The following is a 10,307-nucleotide window of genomic DNA, read 5'->3' on the forward strand; positions in this document are numbered from 1 at the left end:
CCCAGCGCTTACAAGTTCCCGAAGCTGGGTCCGAGTCCGCCTGAGAAAGATGTCAAACTCCACTCCTCATGCGAACCAGACTCGGCTCAATCCATCCGGTAAGCGGACTGAAGTTTTTGGAACCCCTCGGCGGGAGGCTCGTAAGACGACAGTTCACGTCAGGCGAGGGCCCTGCATGATGTATCACGAAGGATTACCAGACCATCCTGTTCTGGGCCCCCAGGATCTTAGTCTGGTCCAGGCTTGTAAGTCATCCCATTTGTGACGTTGTTAACTCGCTGCGCGTTGCCCCCACATCCCACCAAGCCACAACTTCTGAACTGCCTCAAGTAGTCCAGTTATTATATCTCACGCAACGGGCAGAATCTGAAGAGGTGCTGTTGCATTTTCAGTTTTCCAAGCCTTCGTCATTGTTACGACAGAGGAGAATCCAGAACTCTAAGCAATCATGGCCTCTTCGATTCCCTTAGCGGGGTTGCCTACGACTTTGTCCAGCAACTTGACCGACTTTGCTGGCAACGTCGTTAGCGTCATCAGTCCATACATTCCGGATGCCATCAAGTCAAACCTGAACACTCTTGCATCCTCGAAGCTGACTCAGGAAATGGCCAAGAGCTGGAATTGGGCAGCATATTCTTCTTTGCTGATCGCAAGCATCTATGTTTTCGATTGGGGAGCGAAGTCGCGTCGCGACAAGAGGCTTCGCGATTTTGGCTCCCCGCCCCCTTTGGTTCCCTTCAAGGCCCCTTTTGGTTGGTACTCACACCTATAGAGACGTTGCACAATACTCACAAGTTGTGCCGCAGGAATTGACTTGGCTGTGTATTCTTTGTACCGATTTTTCAAGTTCACCTTCTTCGAGCTCGTCAATAGCTGGCTTGAGGCCGTGCCTGGCCGAACAGTTGAGATGCGCATGTTTGGCACAGGTCTCATCTTCACCGATGAGCCTGCCAACATCAAGGCGATCATGTCCACAGAGGTACGCTTAGCGTTTTGTTTAAGCCACATCAAAATATCATTGAAGATTTCTGATCTATGAGCGACAACTAATACCGTGAAAAAGTGGTCCAGCTTCGGAAGAGGCGAAGTCACTAAGCGTATCTGGGGAGACATGCTGGGAGAAACGCAGATCTTCGTTGGTGAGTCGTCACGAGCTAATCAAAAACTTCTTACTGATGTACAACAGTGGACGGAGAAGACTGGCACAACAGCAAAGAGCGCATCAAGGGCCATGTAAGTACTACAATCGTGCTCTGGCATCATGCGGGCATATCAAGACTCTATTATTGACAACGTAAATCCCATACCTAGGTCATGAAGATGCGCTCGGATGATCTTGAGATCACCGAAAAGCATGCCTTGCAACTCTTCAAGCGCTTCAACGTGGGAAAGCCAATCGAGGTCTACGATGTCGCCGACCGTTACCAACTCGATGTCGTCTCTGAGGTGTTTTTCGGCGAGTCGGCTGAGTCCCTCACTGGACACCATCCTTTCAGGGACCCAATGGAGACTCTCCACCCTATCAACACGGCACGCATGTTGTTCGGAAAGAACGCCTACTACGTCAAGGACAAGTACCTGGCCCCCAAGGCTCTCAAGGAATTGAATGGCTACACCTCGGGCATTGTCGAACGCGCGTATGCGAGAGACTTGTCAAAGAAGTCAGCCGAAAATTACAACATGTTGGACGATCTTGTGAGCCAGAAGAAGAGTGTTAAGGTAAGCAGGCATCATTGAGGGACGAAAAGTATCATTCTAACTAAAGCTACAGGATATCAAAGACTCCATGATGACCATCATGCTTGGCGGAAAGGTATGTCAAGCCAGTGAGACACTGTGAAACCCCCGAGTTCTGACTGAGTATCCCAGGACCCCTCGGCAATCCTCATTGCATGGGCTATCTTCCTCATGGGGAAGTATCCCAACGTCATGAAGAAGATGCAAGCCGAGGTTGAGCGAGTGTAAGCATTCTGTTACCCATCGACAGCGACAGCGAGGTATACTCATGCTTTGTTAGATCCGGCGACAAGCCACCTTCAGCATCTGATCTTAAAGAGATGACGTACATCCGACATGTCATCAATGAGACTTTCCGATTGTATCACCCTCGTAAGTGACAGGTAGTCGAAGCATTGAATGCTCAGCAGCTAATTTTGACCAGTTGGTATGAATGTCAGAATGGCTCTGAAAGACGCTACATTGCCGATCGGGGGAGGAAAGAGCGGCAGAGACCCTGTCGCAGTTCCCAAGGATACAACCATCAGTAAGTGGCACTGACGAAACAACATGAATCATTGGGCGAAACTGTTGCTAACAGACCATCAAAGTTTACTCCCTGGGTGGTCTACAACGCCGGAAAGACATCTACGGTGAGGATGCGCTCGAGTTCCGACCCGAGCGCTGGGAAGGAGCTAACATCAATCGCTGGCACTTCATTCCGTACAACCAGTAAGCCCTCATAGTCCCTTGGAACGACGAATTGAAAACACGACGAAGCTAACCTGAACGCCTTCCAGTGGTCCTCGCCACTGCCTCGGTCAGAAGTTTGGACAACAGCAGATGGAGTACGTCCTGGCAAGAATTTGCCAAGAATACCAGGAGATCCGGATTCCTCCGGGACAGCCCGAACAGCAGATTCGCATTGAACTGAACTTGAAGATGGCGCATCCATGTATGTGTGAGTTTGTCAAGAAGAGCAAAGGCAACTAGAACATTTTGCTACATTGGGTCCGTTCGGATAGACTATTTAGATCGCGATCTATCCCTGAAAAGAATTCGATACTCGTGTGTGGACACGCAAGATCCCATCAGACATGTTACAATTGTTCCAGATAGCCCGTAGAAAGATTGGGTGACATGCAAAATCCTTCAAAACGTTAGATCAGAATCTCAGGAGAGACTTACTTGAACTCCCGGATCGCTCTTGCTCATGATGAGGGTGAGAAATTTGGTCCAGCAGACTTCATCTAAAGGCTCTTGATAATGCGCTTGATAGAAGACTACCTTCTCTATCTTATTTTTGCGAACGTCCTCTTTCTGATTCCTAAAGTATCCAGGTATATTGGGGTATTGGGTTTTATTGAAGGATTGCAAAAGTATGTGTATTTAGTGATAGCTGCCAACATTGCTGTTTCTATAGATAAGGCAATAAAATATCAGAATCCTCAATGGACGGCGTTCCAACTATCCGGAGGCGAGAGGAACACGGCTTCGACTTTCACCCATCTTGACGGTCCACTTGCCAGCCCACTCTTCCCTGACACTTACACTCATCTCAACATCCTTCGTGGGAGGCGAGAGCGTGGCAAGGTCTGCGTGATTCAATGCTGGGTTCTTGTCCCAAATTCCACTCGTAGGCGATATATCGGCCCTTATGGCAAGCAGGGCAGCTATGATGAGAATCTCGGTTGCGGCAAACTGTCTCGCCGGGCAGAGATACGGCGCAGCACCCCACGGGACAAAGCCGCTGGCGGTAGATAAATCTCGCTCGCCTCCTTTCTTGGGGATGAACCGATAGGGATCGAATTGCAAAGCTGTCGGACCCCAAATGCCAGTTTCGCTGTGAATGACGTTTCCGGGTACCTGGAGGTAATTGCCTTCTTTCAAGAGATACTTGTCATCCAGAAGCGTGTCGGCCAAGACTTTGCGGAAACTGGGATTGACGTGACGAGTTCTCTGCGTCTCTTGAAACACCGAGAGGAGGAGCGGACACCGAGACTTGAGTGCGGCGACGTCAAGTACGAATTCTCCGTCTTCCAGCTTGGCAACTGCATGTTTTGTGAGTTCTCCCCTCACCTCTTCCAGAATTTCGGGACGGGAGAAGAGTTCCCACAAGGTCCAGTACAGAGTTGGTGCTGAGTTGCTGAAGGAGGCAATGGTGAAGATGGCGGCCTGCTTGGCCTTGTCCGTATTAGATATGCCAGCCTCTCCCAGAACACGCTGGTGCTCCTTCATCAGGTGCGAACTTTCTGGGGGAAGCTTCTTGCAGTACTTGATGTATGACTGAAAAACCTTCTCTCGTGCCGCATATCCCTTCTTTGTAACATCAAGCCAGCCGACCAAATGAGCAGTAAGATATGTCATCCATTTCCTGTGCAATCTGGTTAGCATGGCAATGCAGTTGAAATCCCGAAAGAAACTGGGACCTACCAGTAAGAACTCTCGATTTCTTGGTCGAGAAAAGGGTGCTTCTCTCCATAGACGGCACAACTTGTTGCTTGGACGACAACATGTCTAGCCCAAGACAATAATGGCAACTCACCCCTGGATGAAAGCAAGTTATCGATGTCGACCAAAACTCTTTTGCCCATTCTCAAACTCAGTTCGTCAAGATGGCGACCTGGAGCCAAGCTCATCTTCACCGACTGACTCAAATCATCGGGCAGACTGCCTCCAAAGATCTCATAAGCCGCATCTGAAGCATCGCCGTACTTTCTTGCAACGAGCTGGAGAAAAGGTCGGAACGATAGAGCTCTTGATTGTTTCTGGATGAAGGGTAAAAGCCGGCTGGAAGCGCTGATGTACACCTTGAACTTAAAACATCCCAGGGTGTAGATCTCGGCTTCGGTAGAATTGCTGCCGAAGATTTGGGTCATTAGATGCAATTGAAATTTGCCTCACAACTCAAAGTGAGTTAACGCACCTCGTCTTTCTGTAGTAGGTTGGCCCTTGGCTCATCAGTCCCAGGACATGTCCGATGAGGGGGAACCTCGAACGTATCCGAATCGGCTCATTGGGATCATCTCCGGCATTGTAAAAGAAATCTGCGGCATAGGCCAGCAGAATCAAGCCAGTGAGTCCATACAGAATTTCGCGAAGCATTGTGCTAGTATCAATGCCAACGACTCTTCCCTGGGCTCAGGAGGCTCGTGGCTTTGTGCCGTTGGAAAACCCTTGTGGATGTCTTTAGGTCCGACAGTTGTCGGAACTTATGACGACTGCTTAGATATGTGGGTGCACACGTAGCCATTTGGAGAATTCCTTGTATTCTAGATTGTATGAAAGAACGAAACTTATCCCGAGTGTGGATCGAAGGATGTTAAGCCCCACGTTCATCCAGGGTTCCAATTCCTCCACCGGTGGGGCGATCGTCTGATTCAAACACGCCCTCTCGGTGCCTTTGTGTAAAGTGGCCGAACAATTGCTTACCCGTATGTCCGTTTCAGGTCGAGAAAACGCTGACTGTGTCCGGGGTATTGCTGACTGCATGGGACGAGCTATGTTTTTGGGGCTGAGCGCTTACCATGAATCAAAGATGTACGAGTGAGGTAGTCAACCAAAAACTTTGTGTAGCTCTGTGGATGCACGGCATCACAACCGGTACACGCGGCCCGTACCACTCCCCGCATACCAATCCTCAGCGGGCCTGTCCGGGACGCTAATCATTTATTCACTTTACGAAAAAGTACAAGAAATTGGACAGATCTGGCCATGCCCCCCCGGCTGCTGGGCTTAACCAGGCAAAGGACTGCTCCGGTAGGGGAAACTTCCCACAATTAACTCCTTCGCCGGCTGGATGGTATTAGCGCCAAGACTAAGCAACCGAGTCTCGAGGAAACCCACATCGGATGCGACCCGTTGCCAAGGACAGCCCTCACTGCATCTTCCAAGCAGTTGCCTAGAGCTCTAGTCGGTGAGATTGAAAAGAGAGGGGGTTTTCACGGATAATAAGCCGTTATTGTCTTGGTGTAATTGGACATGCTACGCGAGTGGCGGGAGACCTAGGGACACTAGTCAGTTGTCGATGGAACCCCACGAATAACGCATTCCTACAACCAGGAATCTAGTGGATAAGGAACCTGTAAGATGTCTGCATTGCTTCCCTTGAACAGCATGTCTTGATCACTTTCCAAAGCTGTCAAGTTTGAGACATTTACAGAGTTTCAACTTGCATGAGCGAGAGCCCTCGACGCCCAAGTAGTCTACCGAGAAGCAAGAAAGTGGGCTGAAAGGCGAAGAACATACGTTTGAACGGATTAGGAAAGCGTAGGATTCAGTGGTTGCGCATTGGAATGTCACATTCTTTCGTCTGAAAGTTGTTCAAAAACACGACTAAAAGATTCTTTGAGGCTCCGAACGTCTTGGCTCCAGCCCCGAACGACTTCAAATACACCGAAAGAGACTGATGCGCGGAGCGACAAACCCCTGATCATTTCGCACGGACGATTAATCGGAACAACCTCCCGGCACTATGAACAACCAGACAGCGAAGAGATATGCTTGCGACCGGTGCCGGGAGCAGAAGCTCAAATGTCCCCGAAGCCAGCCGGATAGTGGCACCTGCGAGCGCTGTCTCCGTCTAGGTGCGATGTGTGTCACTAGCATCGGCCGGCCACTGGGACGGCCTCCAATACACGCGAACCACCGTGGCCAGGTAGAGAACAGTCGATCGCTGTACGGTGCCAGAAATGGTCGTCCCTCGACGCATCGTGGTGTGCGTGTCACAATGGGTACGGATCCTGCGACGACAGCACAGAGCCAACCGCCAGATCCAGGCCCCTCCCAGTTCTTCACCAGCAACAGGGCACTGGATCACGTCACTACCGCCTCGGCCATGTGGTTAGATGCGTCGAACTTCCCGACTGCGATGTCAACGTCCGACGAGCCCACCATCCCCTCGTCAAGAGCACACTCACACGTCTTCTCCGACTTGAGTGTCCCCGATCTCGACTTTGGAGACTTAAACGAAATGGCCGAACACTTGCACAGGGATCTCCACGAGCCAATGACGGATACCGAAGACAAGCTTTCCGGTCGAAGCGGGATCGCCACGCCTAGCACATCGAACGCCGGCGAGACGGGGGTCCATGTGGTAGGACTCCTTGGCAGCATTTTTCATCAATTGGCGGAGCTCAAAGATGAACCATGGGAGTCCTGGAATCCACATCTCGCAAAGGATGCCTTTCAACGTGGGAAAGATACAGGGTCACCGGCAGGACGAGACCTTGACATTTGGAATCGTGTTCTAAACGTAACGATGCGATTCGCAACTGTTCTGGAGACAGTGACCCCAGGACCACCGCCGGCACTCTCTTTGACTTTGATGCTGCTGTCAACGTACGTCCAGCTTGGTGAACTCTTTGAGATTGTGTTCAACCGCATGAGCGGGTGTCTGCGCGAAGGATCTGGATCGGGTTCATCGACTGTGGGTTCGGCTCAGCTATTAGCGCAGCCGACAAGCATACAGCTCATGATGATGACTCAAGTCTTCGAGTACCAGATGCATACGGTGGAGCGGCTCATGGGTCTTCCTGCAGAGTTTCGAATCTGGGACCAACGAGATGGCGCGAACGAGGATGAGGTTGGGATTCTTGGTCGCATGGAGACTTCTGAAATCGTTCGGGGCGTTATGAGACAAACGAGGGAGACTTTCCAGACCATTAGACAGGCTAGTAACCGAATTAGAGGCTCTAGTACGTAGACGACAGGGGCAACGGCGTGGTATTAGAATACCACGACTTCGGAATCATAGTTACTTTGCTGTTATAATCCTTGCACGGACCTTGTGATTGAAGCCATAGTAAATCCGTGAAAGTAGTAAGAGAGTAGGTCTCTCATATACACAAGTCTCCATAGAAACAGGGGAACTTCTGGATAGGAGCGACAGCCCTCATCACGAAGCATCACCGTATTCATCGCGCCGGTTCCTACTTCTAAGCATTTTTCAACTGATTCAATATAAGTATCTAGAAACATAGAGTAACGGAGTGCATGTTTCAAAGCTAAAGCTTAACTAGTCGTTACATACATGTATTGGACGTCTGCACAAGACTTGGCACATGCAACGTCTCTGATCACACCTCTCTCTCGAATGGAGTGATGCGAACGTGCACCTTTGGCTTTTGCCATACTATGTAAAGCCGCAGATCCCGGTCCCAATCCATCTCACTCTTGTTTAAGAGTTCCCACTGGAATTTCCAGCAAAGCTTCGCAAACATGATGCGAAGCACCAAATAGGCCATAGCCTGGCCGAGGCAGTTACGAGATCCGGCACTAAAAGGCCTAAAAGCAGCTCGGTCATCGTCATCAAAGGTACGGTCATGCTCTGCGTGGTCTTTGGGGAGCCATCGCTGAGGCTTGAATTCGTACGGCTTGTTGAAGTACTTCTCTGAGTGCGTTGTGGCATATGCGCAAGACGAAACGACGACCTGAGTCTGAGATTAGTTTGATGTGCCCACGAAAAGAACGAGAAGACAATGATGTCGGATGAGTAGCTGGAGAGTAGACTGTATAACTTACGCCCTTCGCTACGTAGTTCCCATCAACGGTATGGCCAGGACTGATTCTTGGGAGCCCGTAGGGGACGTTTGTGTGAAGTCGAATGACCTCCTCAATAGTTGCATTCAGCCAAGGCAGATCCTGAAGTTTATCCTCAGTGATATCTTCATATGACTTGAAGGTTGCCCTCAATTCCGTCTGCAGCTTGTCCATGATTTCATCGTTCGTTGTCAAGAAACATATGCCAGCTGTCAAAACGCTCGAGGATTCGTAATGATCAAGAATTAAATGGCCGGCTTGAGACACGAGAAATCCATTGGGCGGAAGCGCCTCCTCGTTTTTCAGAAACTGTGCCATGTAGTCCAGGTCCTTACGGTCGTGTCGCTCCTCCACACGGGTTCGAATGAGCTTCTTGCTCGTCGAGTGAGCTCTGAAGTAGCTGAACGCAACCTTTGGCGGCAAGAAGACATATGACAGCGGGTAGAGCAGGGGGAAGCGGCGCATGACGTTGCGGAATGTGGCCCAGTGACCGATGCGCAGCAGTGACTCTAAGATAGGGTGGTTTTGGCCTATTCGGCGTCCATATTAGCCGTCATGTCATAGCAAATGACTCGAAAGAGCTCTTAAGTACAATAGACGCGGCTTAACGTACCAGATTGAATGTTTCTGAAATTGTGGCCGAGAGTGATCGAGCCACCAAGATCGCAAGTAGCTCTCTCAAACCATGGAGCAATGTCAACCCCCTCTTCAGTGGCAGGTGAGTTCTCAAGCACTTCCACAAACTCGTCTACGTCGGCATGAATGATGGGTTCATACTGCTTCAATGAACGGGGACTGAATGCAGGGGCCAGCTGCTTGCGGGCAGCTCGATGCTTGTCGATGTCTCTCTCCGAAGCCAAGCCTTCATACTTGTCTCCAGTGTCAAGCATGTCCGACTTGACGAAGCCAGGTCGTCCATTGATGCTGCTGGTGTAGATATCTTGAACTTTGCATTAGAGAATTCAGCATCAACATGTGTTTCCAGAAGACGTACCTGTGTAAGCTTTCGGGGTAATGAAGACCAGCTCGTTGGGAGCAATTCTAACAACATCGCCTACTCATATCAGAAGGCCAATTCGTCACTAGGAAGTGAATTGGGCTAACCATATTCTTTGAAGGCCCGTTGCATCGCCCATGGGTAGCGGCCAGATAGCCTAAGGAGCACAAGGTCAGTCTTAGCGCTTTCCTTCAATGCATTCTGTCCATCTAGTCTCATCGACTTACCATTGGTATCCATACCAGACATTGGAAACTGCAGCAATCTTGGGTCCGGGATATTTGGCCAGAGGATGAAAACAAACCAAGTAGATGGTTCGAATCACGCTATAGGCGATAATCTAGGCACTGTTAGGCACTCTGCAATTTGCGCATCTCTTCAATCAGATACGAGGGGTCACTTACGCAACCAACAGCAATCGTGGCGTTATCTCGAGTTGCCCAACCCGTACCAGAAAACTCGAGATTCAGCATGTTGGCGGCAGTCAGATTGATGCCCCAATTTGAAAATTTGGCCCAGCAACCCAATTCCAAGTTTAACAGAATGCTGCTACTACATGTAAGACCTCATATTATCATCACGGGTTAGAAAGGGAAGAAAGCCTTAGACCGAACAATCGCGCGGTTATCAAGCATACTTAGTGCATACCAGGCCACAGCGTGCGTGCACGGCGACAGATAGCGATAATCCGGCCTCTGACGCCACATCTGCAGGCAAAGTCACCGACTCGGCGATCGGATTCTTTCACACAGATTTACGCACTACTCTCCTCATCATCCAAAAGCATAAGGTAGTCGTCTGGACCCTGTCCGAAGGATTGTTTCTGAAGAATGACTCTGGCCAATCGGCTCCCCCCCACAATGTACTCGTAAGTTCCTAATCAAGCCGTTCGGAGGGCTTTCTCACACCTTCGGAGGCATAAGACGTGATCCTGCCGAGCTGATCCTGCCGAGTCCACTTGCTCCAGGCGTGGGGGTGTAAGACCGGCCCTGGCCGCGGATTCGGAGTCCACTAAGACAAAGCTGCAGGGACCAGTTTGCATCCAGAGCCTGGG

At 50.2% G+C, this 10,307-nt stretch overlaps 4 protein-coding genes across 4 annotated transcripts; 2 read left to right on the plus strand and 2 right to left on the minus strand.

Moving 5' to 3' along the window:
• Window positions 1-18: 18 nt before the first annotated feature.
• Window positions 19-3,058, plus strand: BDP55DRAFT_662208 (cytochrome P450). The gene is made up of 12 exons (XM_060574785.1): window positions 19-245; window positions 331-752; window positions 807-979; window positions 1,064-1,139; window positions 1,187-1,233; window positions 1,312-1,719; window positions 1,772-1,813; window positions 1,870-1,961; window positions 2,018-2,109; window positions 2,162-2,263; window positions 2,328-2,448; window positions 2,517-3,058. Exons 2-12 carry the CDS (start codon window positions 449-451, stop codon window positions 2,707-2,709), a joined length of 1,650 nt encoding a protein of 549 aa, XP_060430293.1. The 5' UTR covers window positions 19-245; window positions 331-448; the 3' UTR covers window positions 2,710-3,058.
• BDP55DRAFT_767993 (cytochrome P450) lies at window positions 3,059-4,821 on the minus strand (the record flags this gene model as incomplete). Its single annotated transcript, XM_060581008.1, has 3 exons — window positions 3,059-4,090; window positions 4,150-4,575; window positions 4,643-4,821. The coding sequence occupies 3 exons, from the start codon at window positions 4,819-4,821 to the stop codon at window positions 3,184-3,186; spliced, it is 1,512 nt and encodes a 503-aa protein (XP_060430294.1). The 3' UTR covers window positions 3,059-3,183.
• A 1,486-nt stretch (window positions 4,822-6,307) lies between these two features.
• Window positions 6,308-7,420, plus strand: BDP55DRAFT_693508 (uncharacterized protein; the record flags this gene model as incomplete). Its single annotated transcript, XM_060577230.1, has 1 exon — window positions 6,308-7,420. One exon carries the CDS (start codon window positions 6,308-6,310, stop codon window positions 7,418-7,420), a length of 1,113 nt encoding a protein of 370 aa, XP_060430295.1.
• Window positions 7,421-7,663: 243 nt separating this feature from the next.
• Window positions 7,664-10,054, minus strand: BDP55DRAFT_662210 (cytochrome P450). The gene is made up of 7 exons (XM_060574786.1): window positions 9,658-10,054; window positions 9,481-9,593; window positions 9,361-9,410; window positions 9,251-9,310; window positions 8,870-9,196; window positions 8,239-8,786; window positions 7,664-8,147 (listed from the first exon to the last, which is right to left on the minus strand). Exons 1-7 carry the CDS (start codon window positions 9,724-9,726, stop codon window positions 7,794-7,796), a joined length of 1,521 nt encoding a protein of 506 aa, XP_060430296.1. The 5' UTR covers window positions 9,727-10,054; the 3' UTR covers window positions 7,664-7,793.
• Window positions 10,055-10,307: the final 253 nt, after the last annotated feature.

This window comes from Colletotrichum godetiae (assembly GCF_030913485.1).
Source record: "Colletotrichum godetiae strain CBS 193.32 chromosome Unknown BDP55scaffold_18, whole genome shotgun sequence".
Classification (NCBI taxonomy): domain Eukaryota; kingdom Fungi; phylum Ascomycota; class Sordariomycetes; order Glomerellales; family Glomerellaceae; genus Colletotrichum; species Colletotrichum godetiae.